At 38.5% G+C, this 23,922-nt stretch overlaps 1 protein-coding gene across 1 annotated transcript in view; it reads left to right on the forward strand.

Annotated features, from left to right (window-relative positions):
* The window catches only part of ATP6V1B1 (ATPase H+ transporting V1 subunit B1), a 1,526,458-nt gene that overhangs the window by 721,837 nt on the left and 780,699 nt on the right, over positions 1-23,922 (forward strand). Inside the window, exon 4 of the mRNA XM_044064065.1 lies at positions 10,268-10,361. Coding sequence (XP_043920000.1) covers positions 10,268-10,361 — 94 coding nt within the window. The remainder of the gene's footprint in view (positions 1-10,267; positions 10,362-23,922) is intronic.

Below are 23,922 nucleotides of genomic sequence, written 5' to 3' on the forward strand. Positions count from 1 at the left end.
CCAACTGAGTTACAACTGAAGCTGAGCTGCAAAATGTTTGCCTTCTTGGCACTTGAATCTAGAAATGTTCTACAACAAGATTTGCAGATTCCTTTACCCAGCTGATTTATGCACTCATTATTTTTAAATACTCTGGAGAATGAACTGGCCAGTTATAATGGTAAGGGAAAATCAATGTTAAATATTGTGGAGAATGAACTGGCCAGTTATAATGGCAAGGGCAAATCATTGTTAAATATTCTGGAGAATGAACTAGCCAGTTATAATGGTAAGGACAAATCAATGTTAAATATTCCGGAGAGTGAACTAGCCAGTTATAATGGTAAGGGCAAATCAATGTTAAGTATTCTGGAGAATGAACTAACCAGTTATAATGGTAAGGACAAATTAATGTTAAATATTCTGGAGAATAAACTAGCCAGTTATAATGGTAAGGACAAATCAAAGTTAAATATTCTGGAGAATGAACTAGCCAGTTATAATGGTAAGGACAAATCAATGTTAAATATTCTAGAGAATGAACTGGCCAGTTATAATGGTAAGGACAAATCAATGTTAAATATTCTAGAGAATGAACTGGCCAGTTATAATGGTAAGGACAAATCAACACCTTGCAGCATTCCTTTACAAAAAAGTTAGACTATGTACCAGTCCTCCTTCTTGTCAACTTCCTGTAGTCTTAAAACGAGTAATGAAATCACTGTTTCCCTTATTAGACCATCTTTCCAAGCTATATTTAGGTGAATAAACTCTCTCAAAATAGGTCCTGCGTGTTTAAAGCATCTTCCAGTAGAGTTCCATAATCAGACAGTTTGGCAGGATTTTCATTGCAAGCTCAGTCAATGTCTGTCTGAATTTATTTGTAGGTGATCTAGAGATACAGGTTAAGAACATCTGCTGAAACAATTTTCTTAAATTATGCCAATAATCTTTTCAGCAAACAGTTTCTATTGTTCATTTATAATATCCTTTGTACGTTTTCAGTTAGCTTTTGTGTATTACTGCATACATGCTTACTGCACATATATACATAATGTACATAGATAATATGTATGTATATATATATATATATATATATATATATATATATATATGTGTATGTATATGTGTGTGTGTTTATCTATGCATCGGATGTTGTATATTTCTTTTACTGTTTTTTATATGACTGTCTGTAACCTCCATTGCCTTCAGTTGTTCTGTGCTGTTGCACATTTGTCTAATATTGTACACATTCATATATGTTCAGGTTGTGGCTGAAAAGTGGCATGTGGCCAATCCTATAGCCCCTTTCCAGCCACAACACGAGTATATATACTCCAACAAAGCACTTATTTACACTTACTTATATGCATAAGAATGTTGCAGTCATGCTGACTGATTTATATTTTCAGTGGAGGTGATTCCACTTTTGTGTGAGTGGGCTGTAAGGAGGAAGATAATAGCCTTTCTACTACCAGTGACCATGAAAATAATGAATTTTTGTTCTTTAGGAACAAAGGGATAGTCTTTCTGTATTCTAAAAACTAAATACAAAGTATTGAAATAAAAGACAAGTCTTTCGGTGTTACAAAGGCTAAATAGAAAATATAATGTAGTTTAATCATCACAGACTAAGAGAATTCATAGAAAATAATCTAACCTAAAGATAAATATAAAATTAAATATAAGTGAGTGAGTGAATGAGTGAATGATTGAATAAATAACACAGCTTTCTAGGACTTTACTAACCTTTTTTAAGTGTCTTTTCAAATCAGGCCTCCTCTCCATTTGGCTTGCTCTGCTCTAATTATTCACGCCTTGAATTTAGTCTCTGAAACAAGGTAGTTGCACAGCTGACCTGCATAGGACCTCAGCTGGCAAGCTGTCAATCTTCACTCCTTTAATGCCGTGAAGTCCTTTGGAGGGGCTTTCTAATCCTATTAGAGAGTCAGCCTCCAACCTGTGTCTTTTGCAGAACTGCTTAAAAATGCTCAGCTCAGGCATCCACATACACACACGTACTCACACCAGCATACTTGCAGCTGCATATCTCTGATTCTTTTTCTTCTTTTTGTAACATTCTTGTGCAGACTGATTTACCATGAATGGAGCTCATGCATTCTGGATCTAATTAAAGTTGGGGCTGGGGGTTAATTAGTACAAGTGGTGTCAAATATTATACCAATCAAGATGGCACTGGCTGTGCAAAAAAAAAAGTCTTCTTCATTCATAAGAGCATAATATAATATCACAGTTTTGAGCATGAGAAATGAATCCTTCCATTATTACAAAGGATGGTTAATATAGCTAGATAGAAAAACAGATAACTGAATGCAGGAAGTAAACTGAAAAATGTCTAAAAGGAAGATACAGACATATCCATGTATTCAAGTAACACAAAGAGACAGACTATTCTTAAGATAGGATTGTTTTCTGAAGAAAGTAGACTTCACATTAAACTTACTATCTAGGAGAGATTCCGTAGATTCATGTATGTTTCTGGACAGGTTAACCTGTGGTATTTATGCTGTGTGCATTGCTGTATGTGTATTTGCTTTTCTTTCGGTCTGATTTATGTTACTTTTGTTTTATTTCTGTCTACCTTTCTTTTTGTGGTTATACTTGGCAAATAACATTTATACTGTGTATTTTTATTATGAGCATGTCACCAGTCATAGGTAGCACAAGGGCCATACATGCATTGAGCAAGTATTAACCATTCAAAGTCCTCATTGTGTAAATGTGTGCTAAGTGCCTGAGCAGTAAAATACATAGGCGTACTGAAACTAGCACTTTCAGTTAAAGCCAAATTAAAGGAGCAGTCAAAATCTTTGTTTCTCTTCAATATTAAAATCCTAGCAAGTTGCTATTTCATTATAGAGGTTTATATGAACTGACTTAAAAACAAATACCTAACACTTGTGTATATGTCTCAATGATGGGTTAACAGTCAGGTCAGGTAATGCATCTGTATCCAAATCATTTAGTATGGGCATATATAGATTTAGATAAGCATGAAATGGCAAGGAAGTTTATACTTAGCAAATGATACAACCTTCATTTCTCCCTCAGACCTACTGGCTTAAATAGACATGAGTGGATAACAGGATAGCTGAAACACCTGATGTTCTTAAGGGTCATTTGCATATATCCCATGTGCCTCTGATGCAAGAGGTTTGAGAGGTCACTCAGTGGAAGTTCTAGCTTGACTGAAGTTTTCATTTAGTTTTTCTACTGATTGTTTTTTTCTTTGTGAGCTTCTCACTCTTTGTTTTAATTTGTTATTTGGGATATTTTGCAGTCACCCTAGTGGTAATGGACATCAGCTGGGTATAACAACCTTGTGTTTCTTATGCTTATTAAGTCATAACAAGGCTGAAATATACATATCTACAGCTAGTGGGATTTGGCTTTACTGTCCTGAAATTGTCCATTGAAGCAACTTAAAAGGAAATAAGTTATGAGCATTCAGAATTGCCATATAGCTGAAACACCTGATCTTCTTAAAGGTCATTTGCATATATCCCATGTGCCTCTAATGCAAGAGGTTTGAGAGGTCACTCAGTGGAAGTTCTAGCTTGGCTGGAGTTTTCATTTAGTTTTTACTGATTACTTATTTTACTTGGAAACTGTTTGTGGGAAGGAGACAAATGACCCGATTGGCACTGGTAATTTTCTTCTGTAATCTGTCACTGCTTTGAGGAAGTCCTAGAATATAGTATTATGACTGCAGAGGAAGGTGAATTATAATAGGTGGGAATAAAGTAAATTTTGTGTTTTGTTTGGTATATACCCAACTTACAGAAGAGCTCATTGTAATACTTGGTTAGTGGATATGTTTTTCACACAGCTTTACAGCAAGCAGTTTAAATGTTCATGACATATATCTATGATTCCAAGTTGCTTGTTTTAATACAGGCAACTGTGAATCTGAATTGAGCATGATAAGGTTTCATAAATGTGACAAACATAGTTACAAAATGGGCATGGTAAGATGTTTGGGTAACTCTGTAATCATTTTAATTGTGTCATTTGCACTTAAACGTTTTTTTATGTCTATGCATATTCATGTTGTTGTGCACTTACTGCAAGCATTATAAAAAAATGCTAACTTTCAGACATCTCATGAACAGAGTTGAATACTTCCACTACACACAGTGCTGTACACTAAGCATCTCAGGCTTGGTGTATGTTTGCAACTCATGCAATCAGCCTGAATTACTAAATGTAAAAAATGACTGCTGGTTTGGGAACAAAAAAACTGGTAATGTTGAGTGCAACATTTTCCCCACAGATGACTGCTCTCTGGCTGGTTGGGTTGTAACTGCCCAAAGAAAACTGGTTGAGAACAAATTCTGGATGTGTGGGCTACTATATGTGTGAGACAGCTGAACATTTAGATGGGTAGTTGCAGCTTTCCCTCAGTTGCATAACTGTGGAGTTACTATGTAGAATTTTGGGGACCAAATGTCTTGTTCTTGAAAAGTGACACAGGATGTTCACTGCACAGAGCAGCATTATATGAAAGTCCACCAATAGAATGTGTCCACTGATGCAGCCTTTCTGTAAGCACTTCTAGTTGGCATTCAAGATACACTGTCGTGTCTCGCCATTATTATGTGTCCCTGGTAGTGCAACATTTAGTACAGTCTATTGCAGGTTATTAAACAGACAATCAAGAATTCAGAATGCTTGAGCTAGATATGATCTTAATTCTGCATACCACCTGCTAACTCCAGCAAGCACACAGTATATAGACTCAGAGTTCAGAGAACAACAATGCAGTCATGCTCTCTCAGCTACAGAAGGAGGAAAAATGAAAATCACAATAAAATGCCTAAAAATCAAAACAATTGACTGCATGGTGGAATAGGTATAGTACAACTCAGAGAATGAACGTACGGTGTGAATATAGTCTCTCCTGGCTTCAGAGTTTGACTCATTAGACCAAATGTACCCATTCAGGAATAAATCTCTTCATAGCTCATCCCGGTCAGGTATTACAGCTGAATTTGTACCCCTTACTGTTTGAAATATCATAAGATCTTATAGATATCCTGCCAGCAAGGGAAAGGTTTTATGTAGATTTAGCTAATGTACACCTTTTTTAGTTATTTTCTTACATGAACTACATACAGTTAGCCTTTCATCATAGCTACCTGAATGGCATGGTGGAATACATACTGGAATTTTAAGTGAAAGGTAAACCCACATCTGCTTTGTTCATTATACTGTAACTGCAGTGCTTTGTCATTACAAATTGTTTATATGCAAAGGTATGAGAATTGTGTGTGCTGTGTTTATTAACTATACATGGAGTAGGAGGGAATGCACCAGTGAGAACAAAATGCTGTGCTAAGTTTTGCCTACACCATAAATGTAGGGAGGACAGAAAAACAATGATTAGTAGTGCCATTCACTAAGTATGGCAACAGTGTTAAGTGGGGCAAGTTATGACTCCTGGGTAATTCTCAGGAGAACATAAAGAGAAAAGGTACAGAAACACATACAAGGAGGAGCATGTAGAGTTTCATTTCTAGGAGAAACTAACTGGAACACAGAGTATTTTAACTTTCTTTAGCTATGCAGATAATGTTGCATATCAAAAGGAACAGTGGAATGATTTTTTATTGCTGTCTTGGAGTAACTCAGGAGGATGTTAGCATAATATGATGGGTGGTATAGTATTCTCCACCATACCTCTCAAATGTCCAGAATTTCACAGAGTTCCAGATTTTTCCTCATATTTTTTTAATTAACACCTTTATGGGATTGTCACATAAGACATAGGCAAACATGCATTTATATAAAATAAAACAAAACGTGCTACATGTTCCCAGTTACAAACATTGTACATCACATATATTCTTTTGTGTAATTTTCATCAATCCAGCATTACATAAATTGCTCAATTCCTGCCTTTCCTTAAACTTCACTCCTCCTGCAAAACATTATTCTGCATGTATTGCCCCCAAAATTTCCATTTTTTTCTGTGTAATTTGTTCCTACTCTTTTCTAAAGGTCCCATTTCCAGTTCCTTTATCTGTGTTACAATATTTAGTACTTCAAGTACAGTTGGTTTAGACTTTGATTTACACTTTCTTGTAATTGAATTGTTGGCAGCCAGGAAAATTAAGTTTAAGAAGGCCTTACTATGTCAAGGCAATTCAGATCCTGTATCCCAGTTCAAAAAATAATTTCCTTAGTTGCTCATCCAATATTTCTGGCAGAGTACTCTGTAGGAGATTTTTAAAGTCTGCCAACTCATTACATTCCAAAAGCATGTTCCCAGTTGCCACTTTCTTCCCTATCACACCTCAAACATTTGCCATCTATGTGATGAATGATTCTTTGGAGTCTGCTTGGGGTATGAAAATACCTCTGCAAATACTTCCAAATAAAAATATTAAATCCTTTACATTGTTGCATCTTTGGGAGCCATACATACATCCTCCCATTGTTTCCTCATGAATTGTTTATCCAATCTCTCTTTCCAATGTTTTCTATCCTCCTCAGATTGATTCCTGTAGTTATTGTAATATTTTATATGCCTTACTAATCATCTCTTTTTTAACAGCAGCTTCTGTTCTAGAGTCAACTAAAAACTACCAGAGTAGGTCTTTCACTTAGGATTCCCCTATCTCTTTCTCTTTGCCTATACTCTGAAATCAGTCCCCGATAGGAAAGGCAGTCTCTAGCCTGCAGTCCAAATGTCTTCTTGACCTCTTCCCATTCTGTTATCTTCCCTTTCTAGTTATTTGTTTCCAATACCTTGGTTACTTTCCCAGTTTTCTCCAGTAAATTTCAGCCCACTCTTGCCTATTCTCTGTATCCCTAATTGCAGTAATGTCTATTGGCAAAAATCTCCTTTCTCCATTCTTGTGTTGGCTTAGTTCTTAGAATACTTTATGGAACTTTATGAAAATAATATCCTATATGGCTGCTGTTATTCTCCTTAAAGATCTGCATCCATAATCCCACTATCTCATTATTTCTTGAATTCCCCCCTGCTTCATAATTATCCCTTTTCACTTTGAATTATAGCTTTCTTCTTGTGTTATGTATTTCAGCCTTAACTGTGTAGTTCTAAAATATCCCTTCAAATCAGCTATTCCTAAACCAACTTGTTCTTTTTTGGAAGATCAACTTATCCCACTTGATCCTTGCCTTCTTCCCCTCCCAGATAAAACCCTTCAACTCTTTATAAATTACTGCCCACAACTTCTCTTCTGGTTGATAAAAACATTTTCACTGCTTGTATTTTGATATCCGTATCCATAAATATGAGTTTCCAGTTTCTCATTCTTTGCATTATCTTTTGTTTAGTGTCTTCCCACATATTCTTAGCTGCAATAACATTATCATTTTTAATCCATAGTCCTAAATACTTCATCTTATGGCAACCCCGTAAATGTGGGTATTGCCAAAACAGTTCATTTATGGGAACATAGTTTATACTGGTAGCCTTTGTTTTATATTCATTAATTTTATATCACGAACAACTTGAAATTGTCTCAAAATGTTCCACAACACTGAGATGCCCTTTTCTGGTTTTATCAGGTGCAAAATAATATTGTCTGCAAATAAAGCAAACTTTTCTTGATTATCATAACAATTATATCCTTGAATTTTGGAGTCTCTTATTTTCCTTGCCAGTGGTTCTAAATATAGTGCAAATAACAAAGGAGAAAGTGGACACCCCTATCTGGTTCCTCTGTTCAGATACAACTTGCTAGAGAGGAGCTCCCCATTTTATTTTTTCCTATGAATCCTCATATATTCTCCCAATTAACCTTATTATTCATTCAGGGAATGCACATGCTTCCATTGCCCTACTCTTGAAATACCAGCTTACTCTGACGAATGCTTTCTCTGCATCAAGACCCACCAACAACAATGGTATTTTCTTGCATTTTACTTCCTTCTGGATCATCATTGTTCTATTAATGTTGCCAAATATTTGCCTCTCCTCTTCAAAACCACACTGATCAATATTTGTCAATTTTGGCAACACTTGTGCTATTATTTTTGTTATTATAGACATAAACACTTTATACTCATGGTTTAAAGTTGAACTGGTCCTCTATGAAGTTAGGTCTGATGGGTCTTTACCGTTTTTAGGTATTACAGCCTCCATATCTTTCTTCCAGGTTGTTGGTGCTTCCCCTCTTTTTAAAATACTATTAAACAAAACCTTCCAGATGTTTATCATTTTCTCCTCTTCTAATTCCAAACTTCCACAGAAATACCATCTACTCCTGGAGATTTTCCTGTAGATCAAGTATATGTCACCATTTATATCTTAGCTGCACCATTTTAACTGCTAATTGTTGAGTCTCATCTACCTCTAATAGTGGCTTGCTTAAGTCTTCCAAACATATTTCCATTTGTGATTTTTCTTCATATTTTGGTCTTTTCTTCATAAAGTTTATGTTTTTTTCCCTGGCAAATCATTGAGGATTAAAGTCACTAAATAATGATAAATATTTGAGTTTCAGCCTATATCCTTCAGAAAATGTACACATATGCAAAACCTGTTACTCCAACAGCTTTCTAAGTTTATAAGCAAAACATTTAAATATGTCCCTGATTTTTGGCTTTTGTCCCCTCCACTATTTATTGGCTTTGTCCAGAATTCTTGCACTAAGAGACTGAGAGTCATGTTCCTTGCAGGAGCTATCAGTGTGACAGACAGAAAATTTTTACCACTCTGTGCTCAAAGGTTGATGGACCAATCATTTGCATTGTCATTATAGCTCATGTAATAGTGAACTGAATGGTTTATGTATGTGACAAAATGTCTTAACTATCATAATACAGCAATACATGTGCTGGAGTTGTTTAATGGAGGCATACAATAGTTCTAATTTAGATTTTGAAGAGAAAAAAGATGAAAATGTTATTGTAAATATTTTGAGTTATGTAATACATAATTAAATGGCCTTCCTTTTTAGTATGCACATAACTGTCCCCTCTGCTTTCTTAAAAAATAAAACACTGTTTCTTAAGCATGTAAATGTTTAGTTTCATCTGAATGTACAATTTGATTACTTAAAACTAACAGAAGCTTTATGCATATTTAATAACATAAATGTTATTCTTAAAAGTCAAAACATTTTTCTGCGAAGGTCTAGGGTACTATGTTTTGGTTTAATACTTATGTTTACATTTTTAAGTACAGTTGTTAGTATTCTGAATGTCACTATGTATATGGCACTGGGAGGATTCAATATGTTACTGTATGTCAGGAATCATGCAGATAATGATACCATATCATTCTTATCAGTGTGCCTGCTTCCATCATGGACATTTGTATCTGTATCGAAGTATAGCCAAGACTTAGCACTTACATTTTCTTTGTCTTCCCTAAAGCTAACTGTATAGGTTGTTATTAGTATGATGAGTACTTGATTGTTTTTGAGGTAGATAATTACACACATAGAGATGAACAGTGACTGTAACTGTTTTTATTAAAGCACACTCAGAACTATGGAAAGGATGGCCATTGTCCATTGCCTTTCTTAGCTGAATATGAGGCAGTTATACAACAACTGTAAAACTTCTAATCCCATCAGTAATATCATATAACTTTCTGTGTGAAGCAAGTTTTCTTTATAGCATTACTTTTTATGAAGATGGAAACAGAATTTGCTGAATGTGTTTAAGACCCATGTCAAACTGTAATGCTCGTGACCCAGCTGGAAGCTAAGGATACTGGAGAAGGTGTGACATCCCTTGAAAAGAACAGTATGCCAATTCAGCTCTTGCATGATAGAATGCTTTGTCCATTTTAGTATCAGTATGTGGATATCTGAAAATGCTGTTTTGGTTTTAAGTATTGAAGCAATACATAAATATAAATAACTGTCACAGCAAACAATAAAAGAAAGCTCTAACTTGGTGCCTGGAAGAAAATCCTGCCTATTTATAAAAGTTTATCAGTGCTAATATTAAGATGGTGTATTTCTCCAACACATTTTTTTTTTTTATTTTCTAGCAAAATTTGTTAATGTATGATTCTTCAAGAGTGATTGAAATGTCTACATGATATATTTGAACAAAATACTAATTTTTTATCTAAATCAGCATTTGAACACTTGCCAGCTTTCTTGTCTTTCATTTATTTATCCATTGACAATTTTTAATTTGTCAGCATATTATCTTTTTCAGCAGTGCCCTTCCTTGTAGAATTCACTTCAACATGCACCCCCTCCCCATTTTATCATGCTGTTTCACATTAATCCTCACTAATTGCCACTAATTGGGTTCTCACCCTGGGTCTCTGCAGGTGTTTGAAGGAACTTCTGGGATTGATGCCAAGAAAACAACCTGTGAGTTTTTGGGTGACATTCTGAGAACACCTGTTTCCGAGGACATGCTGGGTAAGTTGAACATGGGAAATTAGCAGGCAGCACAACAAGTTAATTGGTGATGTGTCACAGTAATTGCACCCACATTAAGGAGAATTGGTTATTTCATTGTGATCGTACTTCTGTCTAACCAGATGCTAACGCTGCTAGTTATGTTACTTTAGAAGTATTTTGATTAATACATTTTACACTGGATTCCTGTTCTTGCCTACTTGGCTACAATTTTAATAAGCTTTTTATTATGCATATTCCTAGCCAAGATGCAATATTTCTGCATTTCTTCCCTTTTTAAATGTAATTCTGTTCCTGTGCTTTGATGGATTTGGGAGTATTGTGCATTTGCATTTGTGTTTGCATGTGTTTATGTGTGTGTGTGTGTGTGTGTGTGTGTGTGTGTGTGTGTGTGTGTGTGTGTGTGTGTGTATTTATGCACAGGAGTGTGTGGACTTTCATGTGTGTGTACCTTGTGCTGAAAGATTATAGGTTGTGAACATATCGAAATAAGCATACATATTCAGAGTACAGCAGCAGCGGACTATCCCATTTAATTGTTAGCTGAATTTACGCTTCATGTACCAAGTTCTTTTATGTTTACACATTTTTTAACAGATCTGTGTTATAGTTAAACCTGATTCTTCATAGTGTGTAACAAAAATATTTTTGTCAGATATTTTAAAAATCAGATATCACTTAACAAAAAGCATAAACTGTTCCATTAGAAACTACTTGTTAATTTGTTTTTATCTCTGTATATAATGTGATATCCTATGTAAAATATATAGTGTACCAGTGCTGAATTATATTGCTGAAAAATTACTCTATTTTTCTATTTTATTTTTGCTACTTTGGCATATAAACATGGTTTGGAAAAGATAGGTTATTTTATATTTTCATTTTGGTCTTTATTCTGTGTTATATCATTCTCAGGTTATAGTGAAATTAAACATTAAAAAGATGTGCAAAATTAATACACAAGTAGCCATATTAAATTTCAATGAAAATGCAAAACTACAGTAGGAATTTAATTGATCATGCTTCTGACGTCTTGCTCTTATGATGACCCATACTACCTACAGAAGACATTGATACTGATTGCATTGCAATTCATCTAATATTACAGCTTAGCTGACTGATACATGACTGGTACTACGCTTCTTAATGTCAGTTTAAAGAGTTAGTGGCCACAAGACTTAAGCCACTGGTCACTGCCACACTATGTACTACTGTACCTTCATTTAACTATGGTTATTTTTTTTTTTAATTTCCTGCACAGTCTTTCCTGTATTTCCTTTCTTTGTGCAATATGATTTCCCCTAAATTACTCTTCATTATCCCTTTTCTTCAAATACCCATTAAAATATGATCAGCATGATGCCTGTACCTGTGATGTAGAGAGCTAAATTCCTGAATATGGCATGGGTGATCTGAGTTTGATTAGTATCTCTGGTGCTTGATGGTGCAGGTAAGGAGGATGGAAGTGCCTATCCTGATGTGGAGAGGTGGTGGTTCTTACCTGGCTTACGTCACAGCTCCAGTGTCAAGTCCAATGACAGGAACCTGCTGCAGAGTGAATGCTCGTCATGCAGTGGGAAGCTGGTTCAGGATAATGTGGGCTTGGCTTCCCTGGCAGGTGCATGCAACGGGTGTATGCAAGAGCAGACTGTTGGGGTGTAGACATCCCCTGTGGTGATGCAAGTGCTCACATCACTACCAGGGTCAGTGGTTAGCCTTCGAAATTAAAAATACTGTCATTGCCAGGATGCTAACAAGAGCATAAAGCACCATGTTGGCTTCCTGGATGATGGCACCTTAGAAGCTTGCTGTTTGGCAAGCAAGGGACAAAAATAATGCAATGAAAAAAAAGATTGTTATTTATTTAAATAAAAAGCCTAACAGAAAAGCATACAAAATGCATAGTATTATTGAGAAAAAAAAATAATAGTTAAATTCTTTCTTTATTCCTTTCTTTTTGTGTAGCTGAGAGAAGCTGTTACTGTCTTACTCCACTATCTCATCTGGCAGCAGCCTGTAGGTTTTTTCAGTATATGGGCGATGGGTAATTCCAGTATTACCCACACCCAGCTGTGGGCTATTAGTATATTGTTTAATCCCTCCATCTTTCATTTCATAGTCTTTATTTATTCTCTATGCAGTCAGTATGGCTTTGAAATTGCTTCTCCTACTTGGATAGGTAGTTTACTAACTAGGGATGTAAACTGGTTGAATGGATTTTACTTAGTGTCCTTTCCTAATTTGGCTTACTCATCCACAGACATCATCATCATCTTCTGGCTGTTCTCGTTAGGGGTCACCACAGCGGATCATCTGTTTCCATTTCTTCCTGTCCTCTGCATCTTGCTCTGTCACACCAACCACCTGCATGTCCTCCCTCACCACATCCATAAAGCTTATCTTAGGCCTTCCTCTTTTCCTGTTACCTGGTAGCTTCATCCTTAGCATCTTTTTCCCAATATACTCAGCATCCCTCCTCAGCATATGTCCAAACCAATGTAATCATGCCTCTGGCTTTGTCTCCAAACCTTCCAACATGGGCTGACCCTCTAATATACTTATTCCTAATCCTGTCCACCCTCGTCACACCTAGTGCAATTCTTAACATCTTTAACTCTGCCACATCCAGCTCAAACTCCAGCCTTTTTGTCAATGCCACTGTCTCCAACCCATGTAACATAGCTGGTCTCACTACCCTCTTGCAGACCTTCCCTTTCACTCTTACTGGTACTCGTCTGTCACAAATCACTCCTGACACTCTTCTCCACCCACTCCATCCTGCCTGTACTCTCTTCTTCACCTCTCTTCCCCATTCACCATTACCCTGAACTATTGATCCCAAGTATTTAAACTCATCCACCTTTGCCACCTGTACTCCTTGCATCCTCACCATTCCTCTATCCTCCCTCTCATTTACACAAATATATTCTGTCTTAGTCCTGCTGACCTTCATTCCTCTTCTCTCTAGAGCATATCTCCATCTCTCCAGGGTCGTCTCCACCTGTTCCCTACTCTCACTACAGATCACAATGTCATCTGCAAACATCATAGTCCATGGGGACTCCTGTCTGATCTTGTCTGTCAACCTGTCCATCACCATTGCAAATAAAAAAGGGCTCAGGGCTGATCCTTGATGTAATCCCACTTCCACCTTAAACACATCCGTCACTCCCACCGCAAACCTCACCGCTGTCACACTACCCTCGTACATATCCTGTACCAGTCTTACATACTTCTCTGACACTCCCGACTTCCTCATACAATACCACAACTCCTCTCTAGGTACCCTGTCATATGCTTTCCCTAAGTCTACAAAAACACAATGCAACTCCTTCTGACCTTCTCTGTACTTCTCCATCAACACTCTCAGAGCAAACATCCCATCTATAGTGCTCTGTCCTGGCATGAAACCATACTGCTGATCACTAATCATCACATCCCTTCTTAACCTAGCTTCCACTACTCTTTCCCATAACTTCATGCTGTGACTGATCAATTTAATCCATCTGTAGTTACTACACTCTGCACATTACCCTTATTCTTAAAAATCGGTACCAAAACACTTCTTCTCCATTGCTCAGGCATTCTCTCATTTTCCAAGATTTCATTAAACAATCTGGTTAAAAACTCCACTGCCATTTCACCTAAGCACCTCCATGCTTCCATAGGTAGGTTCATAGGTTCATAGGTAGGTACTAGGCTATCTGCCCAAAGGCATTCATAAGCCTAGCCGGAATGTGTTGGCTTTCGCTGCCCCCTTAGATTAGTTCCCTGTGCCTCTGTCCAGCAGAGCCATTGTAGTGATCCCTGGGGTAAACTTTCTGTTTCCCATCCACTCGTCAAGGTTTCTCTAAAAGAGGGTTAGCGAGGCGCTCTGCCTAATGTAGATTGGAATCTTGTTCCAGAGCATGGGAAGTCTCTGGGACAGAAATCTATCCCTCCAGCATGTCTTATTCATTATTGTGGTGAGGTTTAGATCCCTGGAGCGTGTGGCTCGAGGGGATATGTTTTTTTTTAGGTGGAGCATGTCCATCAATTCTGGGTTGGACATGGCCTTGCACATCAGTCAGATGTCACCTCTGAGTAGGCGGTATGCAACAGAGTACAGCTGGAGTTTCTTCAGTCGAGCTGCATAGGGCATCTGCTTGAGGCCAGTGATCCTCTTGGTGAGGTACTTCTGTAGTCTTTCCAGTTGTTGCAGGTGTCTTGCAAGGTACATCCCAAATGGGGCATTGTACTCTATGATGGGTCTGATGAGTGATGCGTAGAGGGGCCCGATGACCTCTTTTGATCTGGATGCAAACCCTTTTGTGATCAGGTGGGCCACATAGAAGGATTTTCTAACCACTTTGGCAATGTGATTATCAAAGGAGAGGTTACTATCTACTTGGGTCCCCAGATCCCTTATTACGTCTTCTGTATTTAGGGGGCTACCACCTATGTGGTAATTTGTGGGTACTTTGTTTTTTCCAAAGGGGATGACTATGCACTTTTTGGCATTTAGCTTGAGGCCATTGTTTTGACACCAGGTATCTGTCTCAGTGAGACCCTTTTGGAGGATGTTTGTGTCAGCTGGAGAGTCAATTATAGCCCCTAGTTTGCAGTCGTCTGCGAACTTGGTCAGCCATAGTCCTCCTGTGCTTGCCTGTATCTCTGAGAAGTATATGCCGAACAGGAGGGGTCCTAGGATGAGCCCTGGGGAGCGCCACTTGTAACCGTTTAGAGTCAGACCTAGCTCCTGCAACTCTTACCATGTGGGTTCTGTCCGTGAGCCAGCTGGCAACCCATCTCATGACGTAGGGGTTTATGTTCAGGCTGGTGAGTTTGTCTATAATATCTGAGTGGGGAATGGTGTCAAAGCCCTTTGCGAGGGCTAGGTAGGCTGTGTGGACCACCTTTCCCTCATCTATAACCTTGGTAACTGTCTCAAAGAAGTCCACCAGGTTTAGGAGGCATGATCTGCCCTTAACAAAGCCGAACTGGGTAGGGTCCAGTGTTTGGAGGTTTCCTATGTCTCTGTTAATGAGATCCATGATGATGCACTCCATAGCTTTGCAGACCAAGCTAGTCAGGCTTATAGGACGATAGTTCCTTGGGTCCTTTGTGGCTCCACCTTTGTGGAGTGGAATAACCGTTGCTGTGGGCCACTCTGTGGGCACGTAGCCTGTGGAAAGGCTGAGTGTAAACAGTGTGTTTAGGTGAGGGGTTAGTTCATCTTTGAGCTCATGTAGGACTCAGCCTGGGACACCATCCGGTCCCATTGATGCTGTGTTTTTGGCTTTGGAGAGGGCTGTTTTAACCTGAGTGCCTGTGATTTCAGGGGCACTACATTCTTCTGGTATAGTTATGGGCCCTTTTGGGGGTGAGAGGGGGTGAAGTTTGCACTGAACCTGTCTGCCAGGATGTTGGCTATATCGGTCGGTTCAGTGAATTTTTTGCCATTCTGTACTAACTCTGAGCAGATCTGAGACTTGCCACTTAGATTCTTGACATAGCTAAAGAATGCCTTGTGGTTATCTTTGGAGTCCATGGCAATTTTTCTTTCGAAGCTTGCATTAGATGATTTTATGAGGGGAACGTAGATTCTTGCTGATACTGATCAGAGATGCTTTCTCTTCTTGGAATTTTACTCTTTTCTGTACTAGTTTCCTCCTTCTGTTGTATAACTTGTTTATGGCAGGGGTCCACCAGACTGGTTTGTCAAATTTGTTTTATTTAAACAGCATTATTACTTGATTTAAATATTTGAAGTCCCCCTTTATTGATGCCATAGTATGCTTTCTTCATGTTAACTTTTGAAATAGCGTCAGTGATACTTACTGACCTTTGATAACCCCACAGATCTTAATTAAGAAAGCATGATTTAGATCTTGGTTGAAGTGAGACAGCAAAAATTCAGACTACCAGTAGTGAGCATTGTAATAATATTCCTTAATGTGGGATACCATAAAAGCAGCCTTTCAGGATTTATAAAGAATATGACTCATGCTTATTGATGGACCTTGATAACCAGTTTGTGCACTGGTAAAATTGGCTCCAGATCCAGTAATGGATTCATGCAATAGGCCAGCAAATATTTCCTCACCTAGTTGTTTTTAGGTAAACTGAAGCTGATGTGATTCTTAATGAGGTGGCTGAGTAGGCTGTGCAAATGTTCCAGCAGCAGGAGTTTGAAACTGGAGCTAAACTGCCTAGAAATTAACTCATTCAAGCCTGTAACTCCTTTTTTGTATACTTCCAGTTCACACCCATAGCTCATTATGATGTCCAGACCTTTTTTTAGTTTGGGTTCTTTGACTAAGAGATTTACCAGTTATTAATAGGCAGTATTTGAAAGTGCAAGGAGTTATTAACAAAATTGCAATATGATTCTTAATCAAGGATATCCTGCATTTAGAAAGTAATCACTGTTTGTCACTTACTATTCACATTTTTGTAACTGAGAGCTCTACGTGTTATTGAGGGGTATTGTGTGAAATGCTATGGTGGGAGACAGGAACATTCATTATAAATATCCATTTATATAACACTATACCTGGGATACTTCTAGTTATTTGTTAGGAATTCTGAATATATACTCTTAATAGTTCAAAAACCAAGTGACTTACAAACTGGTACATGACATCAGGTGAAACATTAGAAGTTGTTGAAGAAAACTGTCAGTGATATTTACACTGTAAGTTGCACATCTTGGAAGATATTTGGTGTTATTTATATTGCTAAATATATACAACTAAGCATATGCTTTCATTTTTCTTCAAATATCTCAATGGACATGCACTCATAGAGGAATTTATTGTCGTAATGCGATAGCTTATGTCTAGTTAACAAAAATGTTCTGACAATGTCTAGGTTGTACAGTTTCCAAAACATGAAAATTTGTTTGCGAAAGTTTAGCAAAAAATATAATTATGGGTTTGCGTGCATTATAATTCATTATAGTACTTATGGAAAGAGTTGGAATGCACTGACTAATATCACCACTGTAAAAAATACTTCTTACGGATAGCATTGCTATCTGTACAGTTTTAATAGCTTTTAAATGCTAAAAGGAGAAGATCTGGAGCAGGTTGTGGTTCAGGAAGGAGAGTGTACCTTAGCTTCTATCTGGACGTTGCTAAGTTTTCGTATTAAATCCCTTGAGATCTTTGAAATAAGTCACCTAGAGTATGTATTTGTTTAAAGAAGCTTTATTTGGATTAGAGCTTTCATTTTATAGACTTCATCAGATCAAGCAAAACTTAGTTTTTACTGTTCAGAATTCATTTATCATATGCTTTTTAAGTTTATTTTTCAGAAAATGTTCTGGAATGCAAGATATGTGTCGGCCATTGCACATCAGGCTCCCTAATGAAATGTTGGCACTCAAAATGCCAAGTACTAAAAAGCCGAATAAAAGCCAGACTGAAAACATGGTTAAGAGCAAATTTGGAAAATCACTCTTCTCCTTAAAACTTCTTTTTGAAGGGGAAGCAAGCCTCCCACACCCCCATGTGGGGACGAGCCCCCCACAACCCTGAACTTTGAGATTGCCATACCTTGGAAAAAAGGAATATTCCAAGAAATGGCATGTCGGACTCAGACTTAGTATATGTAAGTCTATTCTTACAGTCATTCAGTCTTTGCATTTCAGGACTTGCTGCAGCGGGTACCAACATTTCAAATGGTTACCTGAACAATACGTAGATGTTAATGAGCTAAGCTTTAGACATCATTAGTAGGATGCCTCAAAATTAGTTCAAGGGATTTAGTGCCAGTAATGGTAAAAAAATAAAGTATTACACAATCTCACAAACCTTTATAGTGGTTTATATGTAAACAAACCTTTTACCTCTATCACAGGGTCAGGCTACTTCTGGATTTCTATCTTCATTGAAACTTTCTAAATTGTTATTGACATAAACTGCTAAGTAATTGATGAAGATGGGACTTGTAGAGTTGCAAGTGTTTTGAAAAAAAAAATCAATATTATAGGGTACCTATTATAGACAGCATTCTAATATCTTCAGGAAATAATACTGAGTCTTTTCTGCCTCTCTCTAATAGATCATTTGCTGGATATTACAACATAAACAGTTCCTTAACACTGAATGATGATGTACGTTTTGCAATCACAAAGCCAGAAGAAGTCCCCTCAGTGTATACATCCTGTTGTACTATTTTATTTGTTAACTCATATTGCAAACTGTTTATCTTTGTTATTTCCACAAAGCTTTCTCCTTATCTCATATTTCCATACCGGATCGGTTGAGGCCTGGGTTAACAACGACCGCCACCAGTACTGTTAGCCAAAAGGGTGCTGGCAGAGATTGGGCTACTGTTGGCCGAAGGAGAAGAGGATGAGGATGGCATGCCCAAAGGCAGGAAGAGAGGAGGAAGGTTAGGAGTGTAGTAGTGAGGGTAGGAACTTTGAATGTTGGCAGTATGACTGGTATAGGGAGAGAGCTAGCTGATATGATGGACAGAAGGAAGGTTGATGTATTGTGTGTGCAAAATGGAAGTGAAGTAAGGCCAGGTGTGTAGGAGGCGGGTTCAAATTGTTCTATCATGATGTGGATGGCAGGAGAAATGGGGTAGGGGTTATCCTAAAGGAACAGTATGCCAAGAGTGTTTTGGAGGTGAAGAGAGTTTCTGATAGAGTGATGTTTATGAAGCTTGAAATTGATGGTGTAATGATGAATGTTGTTAGTGCATATGCTCCACAAGTTGAGTGTGCGATAAATGAGAAAGAAAATTTTGGAGTGAGTTGGATGAAGTGGTGGTGAGTGTACCCAAGGATGAGAGACTAGTGATTGGAGCGGACTTCAATGGGCATGTTGGTGAAGTGAATGGAGGGGATGAGGAAGTGATGGGTAGGTACGGTGTTAAGGAGAGGAATTCAGAAGGTCAGATAATTGTGGATTTTGTGAAAAGGATGGACATGGCTGTGGTGAATACGTATTTTAAGAAGTGGGAGGAGCATAGGGTGATGTACAAGAGTGGAGGAAAATGCACACAGGTGGATTATATCCTATGTAGGAGGGTCAGTCTGAAGGAGATTGGAGACTGTAAAGTGGTGACAGGGGAAAGTGTAGTTAAGCAGCATACAATGATGGTCTGTAGGATGATGTTGGTGATCAAGAAGAGGAGGAGGAGTGTGAAAGCAATGCCAAGGATTAAATGGTGGAAGTTAAAAAGGATGATTGTGAGGTGGAGTTCAGGGAAGAGTTAAGACAGGCACTGGGAGGCAGTGAAGAGTTACCAAATAGCTGGGTAACTACAGCAGAGCTAGTAAGGGAGACTGCTAGAAAGGTGCTTGGTATGACATCTGGACAGAGGAAGGAGGGCAAGGAGACCTGGTGGTGGAATGAGGAAGTACAGGAGAGTATACGGAGGAAGAGGCTGATGAAGAAGAAGTGGGATTGTCAAAGAGATGAAGAAAGTAGACATGAGTATAAGGAGATGAGGCGCATGGCAAAGAGAGAGGTAGCAAAGGCTAAGGATAAGGCATATGGAGATTTGTATGAGAGATTGGACACTAAAGAGGGAGAAAAGGACCTGTACCGACTGGCTAGACAGAGGGATAGAGCTGGGAAAGATGTGCAGCAGGTAAGGGTGATAAAGGATAGTGAGGGAAACGTACTCACAAGCAAGGAGAGTGTGTTGAGTAGATGGAAAGAGTACTTTGAAGGGCTGATGAATGAAGAGAATGAGAGAGAGAGAAGGTTGCATGATGTGGGGATAGTGAATCAGGAAGTGAAACAGATTAGCAAGGAGGAAGTAAGGACAGCTATGAAGAGGATGAAGAATGGAAAGGCTGTTGGCCCAGATGACACACCAGTGGAAGCATGGAGGTGCTTAGGAGAAATGGCTGTGGAATTTTTAACCAGATTGTTTAATGAAATTTTGGAAAGTCAGAGGATGCCTGAGGAGTGGCGAAAAAGTGTTTTGGTACCTATCTTTAAGAATAAGGGTGATGTGTGGAGCTGCAGTAACTACAGAGGGATAAAATTGATCAGTCACAGCTTGAAGTTATGGGAAAGAGTAGTGGAAGCAAGGTTAAGAAGGGAGGTGATGATTAGTGATCAGCAGTATGGTTTCATGTGAGGAAAGAGCACTACAGATGCAATGTTTGCTCTGAGAGTGTTGCTGGAGAAATACAGAGAAGGTCAGAAGGAGTTGCATTGTGTCTTAGTGGACTTAGAGAAAGCATATGACAGGGTGCCTAGAGAGGAGTTGTGGTATTGTATGAGGAAGTTGGGAGTGGTAGAGAAATATGTAAGAGTGGTACAGGATATGTACGAGGGTAGTGTGACATTGGTGAGGACTGCGGTGGGAGTGACAGATACGTTTAAGGTGGAGGTGGGATTATATCAAGGATCAGCTCTGAGCCCTTTCTTATTTGCAGTGGTGATGGACAGGTTGAAAGATGAGATCAGACAGGAGGCCCCGTGGACTATGATGTTTGCAGATGACATTGTGATATGTAGTGAGAGTAGGGACCAGGTTGAGGAGACCCTGGAGAGGTGGAGATATGCTTTAGAGAGGAGAGGAGAGGAATGAAGGACAGCAGAGCTAAAACAGAATATATGTGCATAAATGAGAGGGAGGGTAGAGGAATGGTGAGGATGCAGGGAGTAGAGTTGGTAAAGACCGATGAGTTTAAGTGCTTGGGATCAACAGTTCAGAGTAATGGTGAGTGTGGAAGAGAGGTGAAGAAGAGAGTACAGGCAGGGTGGAATGGGTAGAGAAGAGTGTCAGGAGTGATTTGTGACAGACGGGTACCAGTAAGAGTGAAAGGGAAGGTCTACAAGAGGGTAGTGAGACCAGCTATGTTATATGGGTTGGAGACGGTGGCATTGACAAAAAGGCAGGAGTCACAGCTGGATGTGGCAGAGTTAAAGATGTTAAGATTTGCACTTGGTGTGACTAGGATGGACAGGATTAGGAATCAGTATATTAGAGGGTCAACTCAGGTTGGACAGTTTGGAGATAAAGCAAGAAAGGTGAGATTGCATTGGTTTGGACATGTGCTGAGGAGGGATGCTGGGTATATTGGGAAAAGGATGCTAAGGATGGAGCTGCCAGATAAGAGGAAAAAGGAAGGCCTAAGATAAGGTTTATGGATGTGGTGAGAGAGGACATGCAGGCGGTTGGTGTGAAAGAGCATGATGCAGAGGGCAGGAAGAAATGGAAACAGATGATCCGCTGTGGCGACCCCTAACGGGAACAGCCGAAAGAAGATGATGATTTCTCCTTAGCTGGCCTTTCTCATTCTGAAATGTTAGTGTGAGTTTACAGATAATAGGCATATCAGGAAAGCATTGCAAGTCTTTATAAATTAAGCAAGTTCATAATATATTTCCTTTATAATGGTCATCTTGGATACCAGAAAGGCACTTGACAGGTCTGGATGGTATTTTTAAATTTTCTGTCTTCACCAAGACATTACTCAACTTTCCAGTCTTTCTACAGGATCTTTCTACAGGAATGGGCCAGGACAGTAACAAAACAGCAGTTATTATTGTTTTTTCCCCTGGTTGGGGGTATTAGGCTGCCTCTTTTCACAGTACCGCTTTCTGTAAAGTGTCAGTTGTACTAATTTTTCATTCTTTTTTTCCTACCATCCCAAAATTAGGCCTCCCCTTTCATTTTGGGATCGAGAACAAGGATTTCATTATTCTTGAATTAGGCTAAAACCCAGTGTTTGTTAGGTCAGCTTTTTTTTCTTAAAAGCCATTAAAACTTATTACCTTTTTGACAAAAGAGAAAACAAGATCATGTTAGTACATGTGAATTTTTATCAGAACTAGATTAATAGAACACAGGGCAGAAAAATAATGCTTAAATAATGTTTTTTAAACAGGGATATTAATAAGCAAATAAGACCAAGACTATTCCTTTGTATCTCAGACATCAAGCTGTAAAATAGCTTTGCTCATCAAGAGAGTTTTAGGTTTACCTTACAGAGATCCCTTCCTGGTGAAGAGACAGGCAGAATAGATTGTTTATTTCAATACATCCCAGTTAAGTCCTTGGATCTGTTAAGTGTATCCAGGTATCCAGGATGAAATAGTTATTGGAAGAGGGTGTGGTTTGAGTTCCTCCTGTGGCACCTTGAATTTCTTTAACTGTCAATGACCTATAATGGTCCTAGGAATTTGAGTCTAAGAGGTGCTTCCATATGTTGTCGTGTTGTCTTTAACGTATACAAAAGAATGTGTGATAAGTAAATCTTCTCTGACATCTATTTCAAGAACCCCTTCTTGTTTGCTTATGTACTGGATAACAATATAAGGGTTAGCTTCAGTGTTTCTGCATGTTTTCTTAATTTGCTGAGATTGTGCCACTTAGGGAGAGTTATGCCTAGATATGTGTTTTTGGACCTGTAAGGACCTTGCAACTTCACTGGATGGTTTGTACTTAAATTTTAAATATTCAGTTAATTCTTGCCTGAATGTATAATTTGTAGTACACCCAAATGCAGCACAGCAAGCCGACAGAGCTCGGAAACAGCATCAGCCAAAAGTAGATAAAATCAGTCACCATAAAACGCTGTCCCCTAACGGCACTAAAACACAGTCTTAATAAACTTCAGAAGAATCATGGATAATAATCTCCAATAATCCAATGGCGTTACTAGATACATAAATAAGGATTCCAATAATATTACTGAACTCGTAGATAAAAATACTTTTATTCACAATTCAACAAAAGTAAGCGCTTTCACCCGTAGGCTTCTTCAGACTTTTATAAACAGTGAAACATATTAATTGTTTAAATAGCCCTCCCATGGCTATGATTGGTAAAAGACTTTTGAAATTAAAATGCAATTTAAAGCGCTACTACTCCATTGAAAATACGTAAACATTGTAATAGACCTTATGCAAAAAATCCAAGTTTATATAAAATCATTGCATATAGGTTCATAGGTTCATAGGTTCATAGGTTCATACTAGGCTATCTGCCCAAGGGCATTTATAAGCCTAGCCCATAGTTATGTGGCTTTCGCCACCCCTTTAGTTTGAATAAAAACTATGCCTATCATTTTGCTGTGCCTCTGTCAAGCAGTGACGCTGAAGTAATCCCTGGGGTATATCTGCAATCTCCCATCCATTGGTCAAGATTCCTCTTGAACAAGACCAGAGAGGTGCTCTGCCTCACATGTACCGGGATTTTGTTCCACAGCATAGGGAGTCTCTGGGTGATGAATCTGTCCCTCCAGCACGTTCTATTTATAACCGTGTCAAGGTTTAAGTCTCCGCCCTTGTGGTTCTGAGGGATCTAGATTTTTTGAGGTGAAGCATATTCATCAAATCTGGGTTTGACATGGCCTTATATGTCAGGCACAGGTCACCTCTGAGCAAGCGGTATGAGACTGAATAGAGCTGGAGTTCTTTCAGTCGGGCAGCATAAGACATATTTTGAGACCCTTTATCCTTTTGGTGAGGAACTTTTGGGGCCTTTCAAGCTGCAGCAGGTGTCTGGTCAGATACATTCCAAACGGGGCATTGTACTCAATCATAGGTCTAATAAGTGATGAGTACATGGTGACGTTGACCTCCCTTGATCTAGATGTGAA

The sequence above is a fragment of the Protopterus annectens genome, chromosome 2.part2 (genome assembly GCF_019279795.1).
Source record: "Protopterus annectens isolate FY-2018-M chromosome 2.part2, PAN1.0, whole genome shotgun sequence".
In the NCBI taxonomy this organism is placed as follows: domain Eukaryota; kingdom Metazoa; phylum Chordata; order Ceratodontiformes; family Protopteridae; genus Protopterus; species Protopterus annectens.